General features: G+C 34.2%; 1 protein-coding gene across 1 annotated transcript; it reads right to left on the bottom strand.

Moving 5' to 3' along the window:
• Positions 1–438: 438 nt before the first annotated feature.
• Positions 439–3,941, bottom strand: LOC101249591 (la-related protein 6C-like). The gene is made up of 10 exons (XM_004248696.5): positions 3,401–3,941; positions 2,310–2,391; positions 2,105–2,202; positions 1,957–2,028; positions 1,787–1,866; positions 1,613–1,688; positions 1,468–1,515; positions 1,297–1,365; positions 1,035–1,166; positions 439–950 (listed from the first exon to the last, which is right to left on the bottom strand). Exons 1-10 carry the CDS (start codon positions 3,725–3,727, stop codon positions 696–698), a joined length of 1,239 nt encoding a protein of 412 aa, XP_004248744.1. The 5' UTR covers positions 3,728–3,941; the 3' UTR covers positions 439–695.
• Between the last annotated feature and the right edge of the window lie 9,795 nt (positions 3,942–13,736).

The raw sequence follows: 13,736 nt of genomic DNA on the forward strand, positions 1-13,736 counted from the left end.
TTCGAACGCTGAGCCGAGCGACGACGACATCAACACGAGGGGTCCCTTTTTCCAACCTCTTTAACCACTGGTTGAAGTATTTCTCTATTTAACACTTTAACTTTTCTTTCCACCACGATGAGGGAAAAATACTTTTTCTTATTAAAACATAAGAAAAACTTAGAAATTCTTTTTTCATTTTCCTTTCATTTCCCATTAATTCTTACTATATACTCAACCATCATTATGACAATACATAAATGGGGATGGGCATGGAGAACATAAGTTCACTGTGGAGCACTTTTGAGGACATATTGATTTAACAAAAGCCATCATGTTTCAAAGTTCAAACAATAGATTGTTCAAAATAATTGCTTCCTTTTAACCTCCACATTATTGATGAACAGAATTCATGAGTAATATATTAAAAACTAATATTGCACACTACTGAAGACTGAATGAGAGGCAGAATCTTAAACTCAGTCATATTATTCCCCATGATATGATAATTTTCACAAAAAGAGAAATGTACAAAACAAAATTGGTAGTCTCAAGGAAGCATATAGCCTTAGTTAATAACCTATATAGTACTTTTGGATCTTAATTAGTTCTAGAAAAAATTGACATGAATACACATATTTAACAACAAAAAGAATTTGACTTGAGGCTTTCATGGACTACCAAGTGAAACCGGGGCAAAATTGATCATCTTCCATTTATACAACATGTACTCCAGTTTGAATATTAATACTCAGGGGCTTCCCCCTTCCCATAGTGAAACCTCTGGTTCCATCTGGCATTCTAGGTCCTTTTGTAACTTGGTTCACCGGAGCTTCGTATGTCTTGCTGCTTTGTGGTGATGAGGAAAGCAGTCCACGTCCGTTGTACATTTGGTTTCTTTGTCGTGTACTTTTAACACGCCCTTTACCCCATGTTTTCTTTGTTGTTGCAGCTGCTAAAGTCTCTTCAACCTAAGATGAATTGAGAGAAATTTGAATCATAACATTGTAATATTTGATATAGTGATCATGAGTACCATATATAGATATACTTACATTAGTATGATCCACTACTTCTGATTGGTTAGAAACATGATGCGAGTCTTCTGCTAATCCAGAACTCATCCAATCTTCATCATCTAAACAGCCCTCAAATGCGGTCTTTCTGCTCTTTAGAACGGACTTTGGCTGCAACAATAGCAACACATAGGTTCATTTTATTGAATTTAAGACTATACTGAACGAATCAAACGTATTCAGATCAAATTAGTTGTTGTAAATGAAAAAACAAAAGCAAAAATGCAATGATTAAACTTACTGAACGTCTGAGCAACAACCTCACTCGAAGGCCCTTTCTCCAGTTCCTCTCATCATTTAGCTTCATCGCCTGATTAAGTTAAGGCAAATAACAGTTTTAGATGATCGAAAGTTGTAGCAAAATCAGGTCTGCAGAAAGAACTTCAAAGGAAGCACAAAAATAAAAGCATACTGCTTTCTCAGCGGCTTCTGGATGCTCGAACTCTATCAGTGCGTGAAGCTTGATAAGATAATGAAACAGAAGGAATTAGATACCTATCTAAAGGGAAAGTGTTTTTTTGAGGAAACAGAACAATTCTGTTACTTAGTACTAATACCTTACTGCTGATGCCCAGGTCTCCTCGTGTTCGTGTGTTAGGATCTTGAGGATGGCATACTCGGATGGTTTTGACACTAAAATGGGAACAAAACACCATGATGTGTTAGTTCGACAACACATACATATAGAAAAGATAAAATTAGTGGACGAGATACAAGAATATAATCATCACCTTCCAGCCACATTAAATATTTTCTCGATGTTATGATGAGAGTGATCATCAGGTAGATTCTCAGCTACCACAGTGCGTAACTGAAGAAATGGAATCAACAGGTGTAATATTAGTACTATGAAATTTAATCAAAACCATAAACAATAGATATATGAGAAATGTAAGTGTACCATCAATTCCTCTTTATCCTTGTCAGTGAATGGGATTTTTCTTTTGACTCTCTTGCCATCATCGCTTACAATCTTTCGAATGTAGAACATATTAGTTGTTATCTAATAAAAGAAGTTAAAACACTGCAACTAAAAATCCAAAAGTTACCAATTTTGTAGAGGACAAGAGGGCATGAGAAAGTGTTAATTGGTTGTTGGTGATGAGGGACTTGATTTTCTTTGTAGCCGAAACAGAAGAAATAGGAACTGCAATAGTAGTAGTAGTAGAATATACATTTTGCGAGAACGTGAGAAAACTAATGCATAGAAAAAATGCAGACATTTTCTTTAACGAATATCAATAGCGTACTCACCGAAGGCTTCAGGGTCCTTGTTCATTTGTTTCAACAAGCTCTCATTCGCGAGCAAGCTCATGTCACTAAGTTGGTATTCAACCTATTGAACATATAAACTATCAACTCTTAGATACAAAAACTCAAAAATAAGAGCATAATCAGACTATTCTTGAAGCAATATGTTTGTAGAATGGTCATGTAACAGAACAAAGTCTGCAGTTGCATTACATGTGTTCTCATACTTCTTTTAAGCTACATATTTCTCTTCACAAAAAAAGCTAGCTAAAAGTGCTATCTTTGTGACTGTAAACTTACTTTCCTATTTTGTTAAAGAGTTCATTTGAATCAAGCATGTTCAATTAGGATCTAAAATGGGGTATAAACTAAGAAACTACACCAATTTTGATCCAAATTCTATTAAAAGAAAGTAAACAAGATCAAGGTCAATAAAGTAAAAAAAAGCAAAGAGAAAAGGGCACCCAACGACGTGGCTTAGTACGAAAGAGAATATTTCCTGCGAGGAATATTTTCCTAAAAAATATTTTCTTGAATAGTAAGTACGTTTTTACTTATATTTAAAGTGTTTGGTAGGTAAGTAAAAACATATCATCTCAAAAGCATTTACCTATGATGTATCAAAACATTATAGGGGTGGGGTGTTGTGCCTCGAGGTGGCAGAGGTGGAATGGTCAAGGTGTATGAATTGGGCCAGTTGGGTGCGCAAATACAAAAAATATCATTGATAAACTTTTTTTAAAAATTTTCATCAAGGATCTTATTTTCAAGAATTTATTTTCCTAGAGAAAAAATATTTTTCATTCTATTCAACCTAACATGGAAAAATAAGAACATACTTCAAGAAAATGCTTTCCTGACAAAAAAGGAAAAGGCCCTTCAATGACACACCATCGTGTCAATGAAGCGGGCGAAAATCGTAGGATATCATGTTCAAATCTCAAGAGGAGATTCATTTCCATCTACCTAAATTTTAGTATACAAAATTACATATTTGATTCTTGTACTAGTGGTGGAAGATAGCAAATACCCGAAAAACCTTATCAAACACCACTTATATTCATAAACAAAAAAAAAAAGAGAAAAAGAATAACCTGTTTGATGACTTTTAGCCTAAGGTCTTCAGGAAGCTTATCCTTTTGAGATAGTGATGAAACAAAACTTGGTTCTTGAAGTAAGGAGGCAACATCTTGATCACCCCCATAAATTTTACTATTATGATTATTATTATTAGTATTAACATATTGAAAATTGCATGGGTATAAATATCCTCCTGAAATAGGTATTGTGGTGGCATGTGATTTTCTTGGCACAAAGGCAGGGGCTTGAACATTAAACTTAAAAGAACCTACACCATTATGATCAAAAAATTGATCTTGTGTTGATTCTTGGACACTAGAAGCAACTTTCTCAGGTTGCATTTGTGCTATTATTATTATTATATAGAAACTAATTAACAAAATGGGGTGGATGATCAATTCAACTCCTCTAGTATTCTGCCTCTATTTTTTTGTATTTTTTTTATTCCCCTTAATTAGAGTCAATACTCTTGAACATGCACCACATTTGTTATCATTTCATAACTTGCTTTTTTTGGTGGTTCTTTCTCTATCTCTTCTCCATTGATTTTGTTAATGGTAGAGAGAAAGAAGTTGCTTGAGTAACTCCTTAAGATTAGTAACTGAATTTATAAACGGATGGTTTAATGTTTTGTGTGTACCAAAACTATCACCTACCTTTGAATTTTGACCAGGCTACTCTTTATAAGACACGTGTATGTATAAGTTTGACTATGAGTTTAAATGTTAAATAATTTCCTCCGTTCCTTTTTAGTTGTTTTATTGGGTATTTTGAAAGTCAATTTGACTAGTTTTCAAATCTAAATTAAATTATATTTATTTTATATTTTAAAATATATAATTAGATATTTAATTTTTTTAATAAGTATTATCAGTTATGTTTTTTTCTATTAATATGATAAAACAAAATACATCTTAAAGTGTTAATCATAATCATATGTTTTGGCTATAAAACCAAAAATGTCACAACTTAAAAGGATTGAAGGAAATATTACCTTATTTAAAAATAATAAGTATTCATACTCCCTCCGTTCTTTTTTTAAAATACTTCTACACAAAAATTTTTTAAATAATATTTTTTTGGGGGGGAGGGGGAGCAGTGTGGTGTGGGTAAGAAAAATGGTTTCCTTTTTTTTTTTTTTTAAAAAAAACTCATTTAATTTGAGATTGAGTTAAATCTTTGCAATTGAGTCCATATATTATTGAGTAAGTCTTCCGCTAAGTATTGAGCCAGGCCAAGGGTTCGATTGGAGTTAACATCGTTCTCGAGTGCAGTTACGTTCAGGGTGTTGGCTCAGGGCATGAAAAACTTGGTAACAAAGTACACAGTTCAAGAGTCCTAGGGTGTTTATGAAGTTTTGTCTGTAGAGTCCTAGTTATCACTCTGAAGCGCGCCACACCTATAATTTTTAGGAGGCTACGACATTTAGGAAATATCTCATTTCTTTCATACTCTTTTTATGTGATAGATTTCAACTCTATAAAATTTTCTTTCTAATTCGTACTTTCGCGTATCTTTCAAATCATGCCTCCACGAAAAGCTATCTGAGGTCGTCCTGCTAGGAGGAATGTTGATCCATAAGATCAAGGATTCTCAATGCACCAGAAGTGCAAGCCCAAGGAGAGGTCACTAATATTGAGTACCTCGAAGCTATCTTGATGTTGAGTTAAGTTGTGACCAACCAAGTTGGGTAATAAAGAAAGAATCGATAGGATGTGCCTTATACATCCAGGGTTCGTGAGTTCTTGAGGATGAATCCTTTGAACTTTATTAGTTCAAGTGTCACTGATGATTGGAAAAATTTGTGGAAGAGTTGTAGAAAATGTTTGAGGTGATGAATATTGCAGATGTTTAGCGTATGGAACTAGCCGCATACTAACTAAAGGGTGTTGCTAGAGTCTGGTACGATCAATGTAAAAAGAGTAGAGCTACAAATTGTGAGTTGGGTTGTGTTTGAAGATACCTTCATGGAGCGTTTCTTTCCCCGTGAAATGAGAGAGGCAAAATTAAGAAAATTCCTTATTCTTAAGCACAAATACATGAGTGTGCATGAGTACAACTTCAAGTTCAATTAACTTTCCCGTTATGCTCCGGAGATGGTTGCATACATGAGGAGCACGATGAGTCTATTTGTATCTACTTTGTCTCACTTGTCAAGTAATAGCGCAATTCAACTACACTGATATGAGACATAGACATAGTAAGGCTTATGATCCATGTGCAAAAGGTTGAGGAGGATGAATTGAGAGATAGAGAAGAGTTCCAAATAGAAGGCCAAAACTACAGGTAATAAGACAGGGCAGCAGAAGATTAATGTGAACCAGTCATCCATTAAAAAAAGAGACAAATGGACCTTCTCTATCATGTGCTAGTGCACCTGAGACCAAAGAACCTATGTGAGTTCACATATTAGAATTCTCGGATTTCATAGCTAGAACTGCACAATCTCAAGGTAGTGTGACACAAATAAGTAATCAAACTCCTGCATGTGCTAAGTGTGGTAAAAACCACCAGGAGCGTGTCGTGATGTCTCCACTGGTTGCTTCAAGTGTGGCTAGAATGGTTATTTCATGAGAGAGTGCCCTAAAAACAGGAAGGGTAGTGGTAGTGGGGGCAATAGATCCGAATCTTCTATAACGGCTCCACCGGACAGAGCAACACTTAGAGGAGCTACTTCAGGGACATGCAAAGGAGAAAAATGTCTGTTTGCTATCACCAGTCGCCAACAGAAAGAGAATTCACCCTATGTTATCACTGGTATGATCAAAGTCTTTATTTTGATTGTATATGCATTGGTTGATCCAAGTACAAGTCTATCTTTTATGACTCCATACATTGCTATGAATTTTGTAATTTTCCCGAGAAACTTCTTGTGCCCTTAAGTTATTCCACTTCTTGATGAGTGTATTCTAGCTGAGAGAGTTTATCGTGATTGTACCATTTCGGTCAATCACAAGGACACCATGACTGACTTAGTTGAGTTAGATATGGTGGACTTTGATGTAATTCTAGGTATGGACTGGCTTCATGATTTTTATGCCTCAATTGATTGTAGACCTCGAGTACTTAAGTTGGAGTTTCCTAATGAGTCATTTATAGAGTGCATGAGTAATTTAGTAGAGCCTAAGGGTCATTTTTATTTCATACCTTCATGACAAAAAGTTAGTTGCCAAGGGATGTATCTATCACTTAGCCCGAGTTAATGACTTTAGTGTTGATGCACAATCTATTCATTCAATTCAAGTTGTGAGTGAGTTTCCATAGGTATTTCTAGATGATCTCTTGAGAGATAAATAGACTTCCGTATAGATATACTTCCCGATACTCGACTTGTTACTATTTCGCCACATAGAATGACTCCATCTGAGTTAAAAGAGTTAAAAAAGTAGTTAAAAGTATCTTCTCGATAAAGGTTTCATTCGGCAAAGTGTCTCACCTTGGGGCACTCTGGTTTTATTTGGGAGGAAGAAAGATTGTTCTCATCGAATGTGTATTGATTACTGTCAATTGAGCATGGTTACCATAAAAAATAAGTATCCTCTTTCGAGAAATGATGATCTTCTTTATCAACTTCAGGGTGCCACTTGTTTTTCTATGATAGACTGCAGATATGTCTATCATTTGTTCAGAGTAAGGCAGAGTTATATTTCAAATCAACATTCAAGACTTTTTATGGTCATTATAAGTTTCAGGTTATGTCTTTTGGCTTAACTAATGCGCTTGCAGCTTTAATTGACCTTATTAACAGAGTGTTTAAGACTTATCTTGATATATTTGTTATCGTATTCATTGATGACATTATGATCTCATGAGGAGGATCATGTTAGTCATCTCAGAGTAGTTCTTCAAACTCCCAGAGATAATGAGTTGAATGCCAACTTTTCCAAATGTGAGTTTTTGCTCGAGTCAATGGCTTTATCAGAACATATTATTTCCGGTGAAGAAATTCTAGTTGACACTCAAAAGATTGAGGCAGTGCAGAACTGTCCTAGACCCAAATCCCTAATTGATAATAGGAGTTTCGTGGGATGGACTAGTTATTATAGGTGGTTTACAGGAGGTTTCGTATATTTCATACTATTTGACATATTTGATTCAAAAGACAACAAAGTTTCAAGTATGAAGCTTGTGAGAAAAACTTTTAGGAACTGAAAACGCGGTTGACTATTGCCCCAATATTGACCGTACTAGAGGTTACACAAGGTTAAGTGGTGTATTGTGATTCGTCAAAAGTTGGACTTGGTTGCGTATCGATGCAGAATGACAAAATTATAACTTATGCCTCTAGACAACTTAAGATTCATGAGAAGAATTACCCAACACATGATCTAGAGTTGGCTACTGTAGTATTTGCTTTGAAAATATGACGTCACTATCTCTATGGTGTTCATGTTGATGTGTTCCTCGATCACAAGAGTCTTTAGTATGTTTTAGTCCAAAAAAGCTTAGTCTCATGATTATGACATGAGTATTCTCTATCACCTCGATATGGCTAACGTTGTTGCTGACGCCTTTGAGATGTTGTTTATGGGAAATACTTTCCATGCTGAGGAAAACAAGAAATTATTAGCTAAGGATAAGAGCAAACTTGCAAGATTGAGGCTAGTTAATGAATTCCAATGAAGGAGGAGTAGTGGTGATGAATGTGGATGAATCATCACTAGTGTCTGAAGTGAAAGAGAAATAAGACCAAGACCTTATTTTGCTTGAATTGAAAGCACAGGTCATAAACAAAAAGTGTTGACTTTTGAACAAGGGGGATACGATATATTGAGGTATCAAGGTAGATTGTGTCTAAAAAAGGTCTATGAGATCCAAGAGAGGTTCATAAAAGAATCTCATAGCTCAAGATACTCTATCCATGCGGGTTCCACAATGATGTATCGTGACTTGAGAAAAGTCTACCGGCAGAGTAGTGTGAAGATGTGTATTGCAACGATCTTTTAGAATGGAAGTGGTAGATGATCAATATGGGTTTCATTACTTATGTTTCATTGTTTTGCATGATTCGATTTGGGTGATTGTTGATTGGATGACTAAATCTGTCCATTTCTAAGTGGTAATCAAACTTCATGGAGTTTCAGTATGCATAATTTAAGATGGAAATTTGGGTTTAAACATAAATTTGAGTAATTTCCACCCTTAGACTGATGGTCAAGCAGAACGGACAATTCATAGAATTTGCCTACAACAAAGCTATGTGAGTATCCAAGTGGATCCTTATGAGGCTTTGTATGGAAGAAGATGTAGATATCCTATTGGATTATTTAAGGTTTGTGAAAATGGTTTGATAGGACAATACTTGGTTCATTAAGCTATGGAGAAAGTGAAGATCATTCTAGAAAGTCGGAAAACAACACAAAGTCGTCACAAATCCTATACTTATTTTAGGAGAAGAAATTTGGACTTTGAGGTGGATGATTGGGTTTACTTAAAGGTTTCACCCATGAATGGTGTTATGAGATTTGGTAAGAGGGGGAAGGTCAATCCCCGATATATTGTATCTTACAGGATATCCAAGAGGATTTTCAATGTAGCCTATGAGTTGGAGCAACTGCCAAAGTTAGCAGTTGTTCATGAAGTATTCCACATTTCAATGTTGAAGAAGTGTGTAGGTGATACTTAACTTATTATACTCACTTAAGGTATAGGTATTAAGGATAGACAACCTTATGAGGAGATACCCGTTAAGATACTTTATCGTAAGGTTTGCAAGTTGAGAACCAAAGAGGTTGCATCAGTCAAGGTCTTATGGAGGAACCAGTTTTTTGAGGAAGATACTTTGGGAGGCTAAGGAGGAAATGTATAAGAGATACCCACATCTCTTTGCTTCCGGTGAAGCTTCAAGCCAATGTACTTATTCTTTTCTTAGTACTTTTTAAGTTGAAATGTTGAATTATGATATGTCGCTTGTGGGGTGTTTGAAATGGGTGTATGTTTCCACCCTTATTTATACTTATATTAATCTCATTCTAGGATGTATGATCCCAAGTGGGAGATATTGTAACACCTCATTCCTAGGAAGAGATACTTTTAGAAAGAACTAAATTAGGAAGAGCCATTTTGAGATTTATCCAAGTTATGCTTAAGTTATGAGTTTTGGTGCAACTTCAATCAACCATAACTTTCAGTACAAAATGATTTAGGTGACCCATAAGTATCAAATGAAAGTTTTTTAAATCTTCTTTCCAACACCACCAACTTTTCTAAAATCAAGTTCGTGTGAGGGAGATATGCTCGTTTGAAGTTAACTTGTTCAGTTAAGGAAATTTATCTAAATTAATAAGTGGTGATTTGGTATTTCCTTAACCCATTAGCTATAAACATTTTTGGAAATATTTTAAGGGTCTAGTTGACTTGCATCAGTTTTAATAATTCAGAATACGCTTAGGGTTTTGAGAGAAGTTCGAGAGGAGGAAACAAGGAGGAGTTCAATAAATCACCAAAATTCCTGCAAATCGAGGATTTGTTTTTTACAAATTAAGGTATGTAAGTTTTATATTGTTTGGTTCGTTAACCCACACACCAATCAAATGAATTCCATCCGTAATTTTGTTCTTGAGGTTGAATGATTTTGAATTCTTGATGGGTGTTATTGAGGTGCATGCTTTGTTTATGGAGTTGATGAATTCTTAAGGTGAGGATTTTTATTTTTGAGGGTTTTGCTTGACGAAAAGTGAGTAGATTCTTGTGTACTTGTACAGGGTAGCTATTTCTAAGGAGAATTTGAGGAAAACACTCAATCTAGGTGAATTAGAGTCAAAACACGAGAAGAAAGTTTCACCGGATCATTCTGGAAGGGGCTTACGTTCCCCAAATGTGCCTGAATTGATCCCATGGGTGTCCTGGTGCGACACTGCACCCCTCCGCCCGGAGCGTCAAAACACCTTTTTCTTTGTCATCGATCTGTACTTGTCCCTTCGAGTTGAGCTTTCATTCCTCTATTAGTCCTAACAATCTAAACTAAATTTTATCATCATGAGGTCCTTAATATAATGAATCTTAACTCTTGAATTCATAATTCAAGAAAATATTACGAGTCTAGTTTGAGAGAGTCTTATGAGTTATTTTGAGAAGTCTTTTATAAACTTTTAAAAATTGTTTTAAGAATTGAGTATGAGGATAAGGAGAGTTGATTTTTATTTCTATAAATGAATATATGGGAACTAAGTACTTCCAAAAGTAAATGTTTTTACTTTTAAAATGAGCGTAAACTTTGATTACCAAATGATTCATGAGGAGTTTTGAGTACTATCTCTTCTAAGAGAACCTTTTTGAGTAGTGATTTCAAAGTTTGAGGACGAAGAAATGTTTAAAACATATGAGCATGAGTTATATTATTGGTATTAGTATTGAACACCGATATGAGGATGAGTTCAGACAACTCAAAGTCCTCATTAACCATGTATGTCAATGTGGGTCAAAAGGGTATTACTTTTTCAATAATTCCTTTATTTCTTTTTAAGAAAAGCTTAGTGGATCCACTTAGTTGAGGATGTCTTATACTCCGGTAGGGTATAACTTAGTTCTAGCGGCGTGGGTGAGTAACTGTATCATCACATAGCTTATAGTGATGGATGTCGATAAAGAATTTCTCAAATAAGAGTAAAAGAGTTATTATTGTATTTTTAAATACGTTGAGTTATTATTTGCTTTTTAAAAATCTTTCTTTATAGTGCATCTTTATCATTTCTTTTATATTGAACTGAGTTGAGTACTTCTGAGTTTGAGTATCTTTAAGTATCCTTGATTTGAGTTGAGATGAGGTCAGTACATTCTTCCTTTTTATTAATTTAAGCTTATGTTTGTGCTCTGGAGTTCCCCTTGCATGCTCGTTTCATTTCATGTATTGACATCATTTGGCCTGCATCTTTTATGATGTAGATATAGGAGTTCAAGGTCATGAACAAGCAAACTATTGATACCATGTGCAGTTCCAGAGTTTCTTTGGTGAGCCTCGTTGCTTTCGGAGGATTTCCATTTACTTTTTAGTTTTTTTAGGATGTCGTGGGTCTTTCCCGTAATTGTCATTAGAGACTTCATATATAGTAGTGTTTTGAGGAGTATTTTTCATTTCTTTGTCAAACTTTTTAAAGACTTGAGTTGCCTATTTTTTGACAGTTGAATATTCTTATATATTTCGAGTTATTTGTTTGAGACAATTGAGTTTAATCTTTTCAGTTGAGTTTATATACTGTTGAGTAAGTCTTCCGCTGAATATTGAGTTTGGCCAAGGCTTTGTTTGGGGCCAGTAATAGTTCCTGAGTGCCACTTACATCTAAGTTGTCGGCTCGGGGCGTGAGATAAAATTTTATGGATCACCTGGAACAACTCTTTTCGCAAATGAAAATGATTTGGGTCTTATCTTAGATATCTTTGGGGTGTTACAGTTTGAGTCCGGGCACAATCCTATTTTTTCGGGTTCAAGTCTTGACTGGGTGATTGTTTTGGGTTCTTTGGGTGCCTTTCCCAGGGTTCATGTTCGTGGAAGGCCGTGATAGTTTTTGAAGTGGTCTTAAGTGCTTTTAGTAGTTCCTTAGCTCTTCTATCTATCCATCAGGCTTATAAGGGTCTGTTTAACTTATTTACTTTAAATTGCATACAAGTTTACTATCTGAGCTTACGGGGTCCAGCTAAGCTTTAGTTAGCTATTTACTTTACTGTTCTTTATTTCCTCTTGTGTATTTCTTAGTTAGGATTTTTTTATTGTATTAATTTCGTAGTTTCTGTTTTTTTTCCTGCTTTTCATCATTGCTTTTACATTTCAAACTCAGTTGGCCTATGATGACTGTTGTATACCTGTTACTTTGGTACTCATACTACACATTGCATCATTTTCATGATGCATGTCTAAGCACCAATCACCACAGTTGATATCGACGCGATTGCAGGAGTATTCAGAGGTGAGGGTGTCGTGGATCAACCTGCATCTTTTTTTGTAACTATGACTAGTCTTTTGTACTTTTGGACAAATCTATCTGGTTTAGGTCCACTTTTGGTACTTATACTCTTTTGCAGTTGCTCTGTACATGTGACAACCAGATATTGGGATTAATTCTAATTTTTTATGTATATTTATTGGTTTATGTTCTTATCTTCTAGTTTTTCCTTTGAATTACATCTTGTATCTCTGACTAATTGTTGTTTCTACCCCATGTGCATTTATTTGCCATTTCGGGTTACGAATTTACTTACCTATTGATGTGCTATAGTAGGTTCTATCACGACTCAAGTCTTCTCATCGTGACAAGATATTTAGTTATATTTTTTGTAAAATTTTGAGCTGGATTACATTGACCAAAATTTTATAACATAACCAATAATACTAACAAAAATTCAATTGTTCTTTTTTGGAATATTATTAAATCTTATAATTGTAGTCAAACGTCACCTTGAGTGATATAATATGAGCTAAAGTAGTATAATATTTGATTATGAAACGTAATATGTATAATTTAATATTCAAAATATTCAATATCATCTTATTGGCTAGTCAACATGACACCAGTTCATCTAATGTTTACAAATATATGTAAATAATTTTTTTTTGATACATATAAAGAACAATCAATCATTGTGTAGGTGGTGTTTTTGAGTAATATCTATCTTTTTTAAAATTAATATCGTTTCAAGATAAAAACTTGCTTATGGAATAAACTTAGTTCCCCAATTTATATTCAATTTGGGAAATTAATTGATAAAGGAGACTGAGATTTAAAAAAATCTGAATTTAGTCTCATGAATGAAGTTCAAAATGTGCACAACTATCAATAATTTTAGCCCATTTAAAATTATAACTTTGTGCTAGTCTGTTACTAATAAGTCTATATATTTAGGGAAAATTAGTAAACTAGTCACAATTTCTAACTTAATTAGTAGAAACATCTACACTTTAAAATAGTTATTTAAAATGTCAAAATATTAATACTTTAGAAAATAATTTGTATCCAAATACTACCATGAAATTTATTTTCCATCTTTCATGTTTTCAATTTTTTTTCTTTCTTTCATTAACTTTTCAGTTTTCACCATTGTCCCCATCATTCACGTTCTCATTTTTTTTCTCTTTCATCAAATTCTCACTAATATTCTCTCCTCATTGTTGAAGAAGAACTAATTATTCAAGTCCATACCAGTTTGTGTAGATCTATCAACTAATTCAACAAATCTCTCAATTGATAATAAAGGTTTTTTGAAGTCATCATTTATTTTTCGAGATCTCATTAGATTTTGTTTTCAAAATCACAAATTATGTTGAACTTTGGATTGTATGTATTTCAAATTTTTCGTCATTTTTCAATTTTTATACGAGTTTGTTAACATACTTATCAAACATTTATGCTTTCAAAT

This window comes from Solanum lycopersicum, chromosome 10 (genome assembly GCF_036512215.1).
Source record: "Solanum lycopersicum chromosome 10, SLM_r2.1".
Taxonomy (NCBI): Eukaryota; Viridiplantae; Streptophyta; class Magnoliopsida; order Solanales; family Solanaceae; genus Solanum; species Solanum lycopersicum.

Coding starts and splice junctions, on each gene's coding strand:
- LOC101249591 (XM_004248696.5), bottom strand. CDS start 3,727: ATGCAACCTGAGAAAGTTGCTTCTAGTGTCCAAGAATCAACACAAGAT. Junction 2,029..2,104: donor TCTTGTCCTCTACAAAATTG/GTAACTTTTGGA, acceptor TACATTCGAAAG/ATTGTAAGCGATGATGGCAA. Junction 1,167..1,296: donor GGTTGTTGCTCAGACGTTCA/GTAAGTTTAATC, acceptor CTATTGTTGCAG/CCAAAGTCCGTTCTAAAGAG.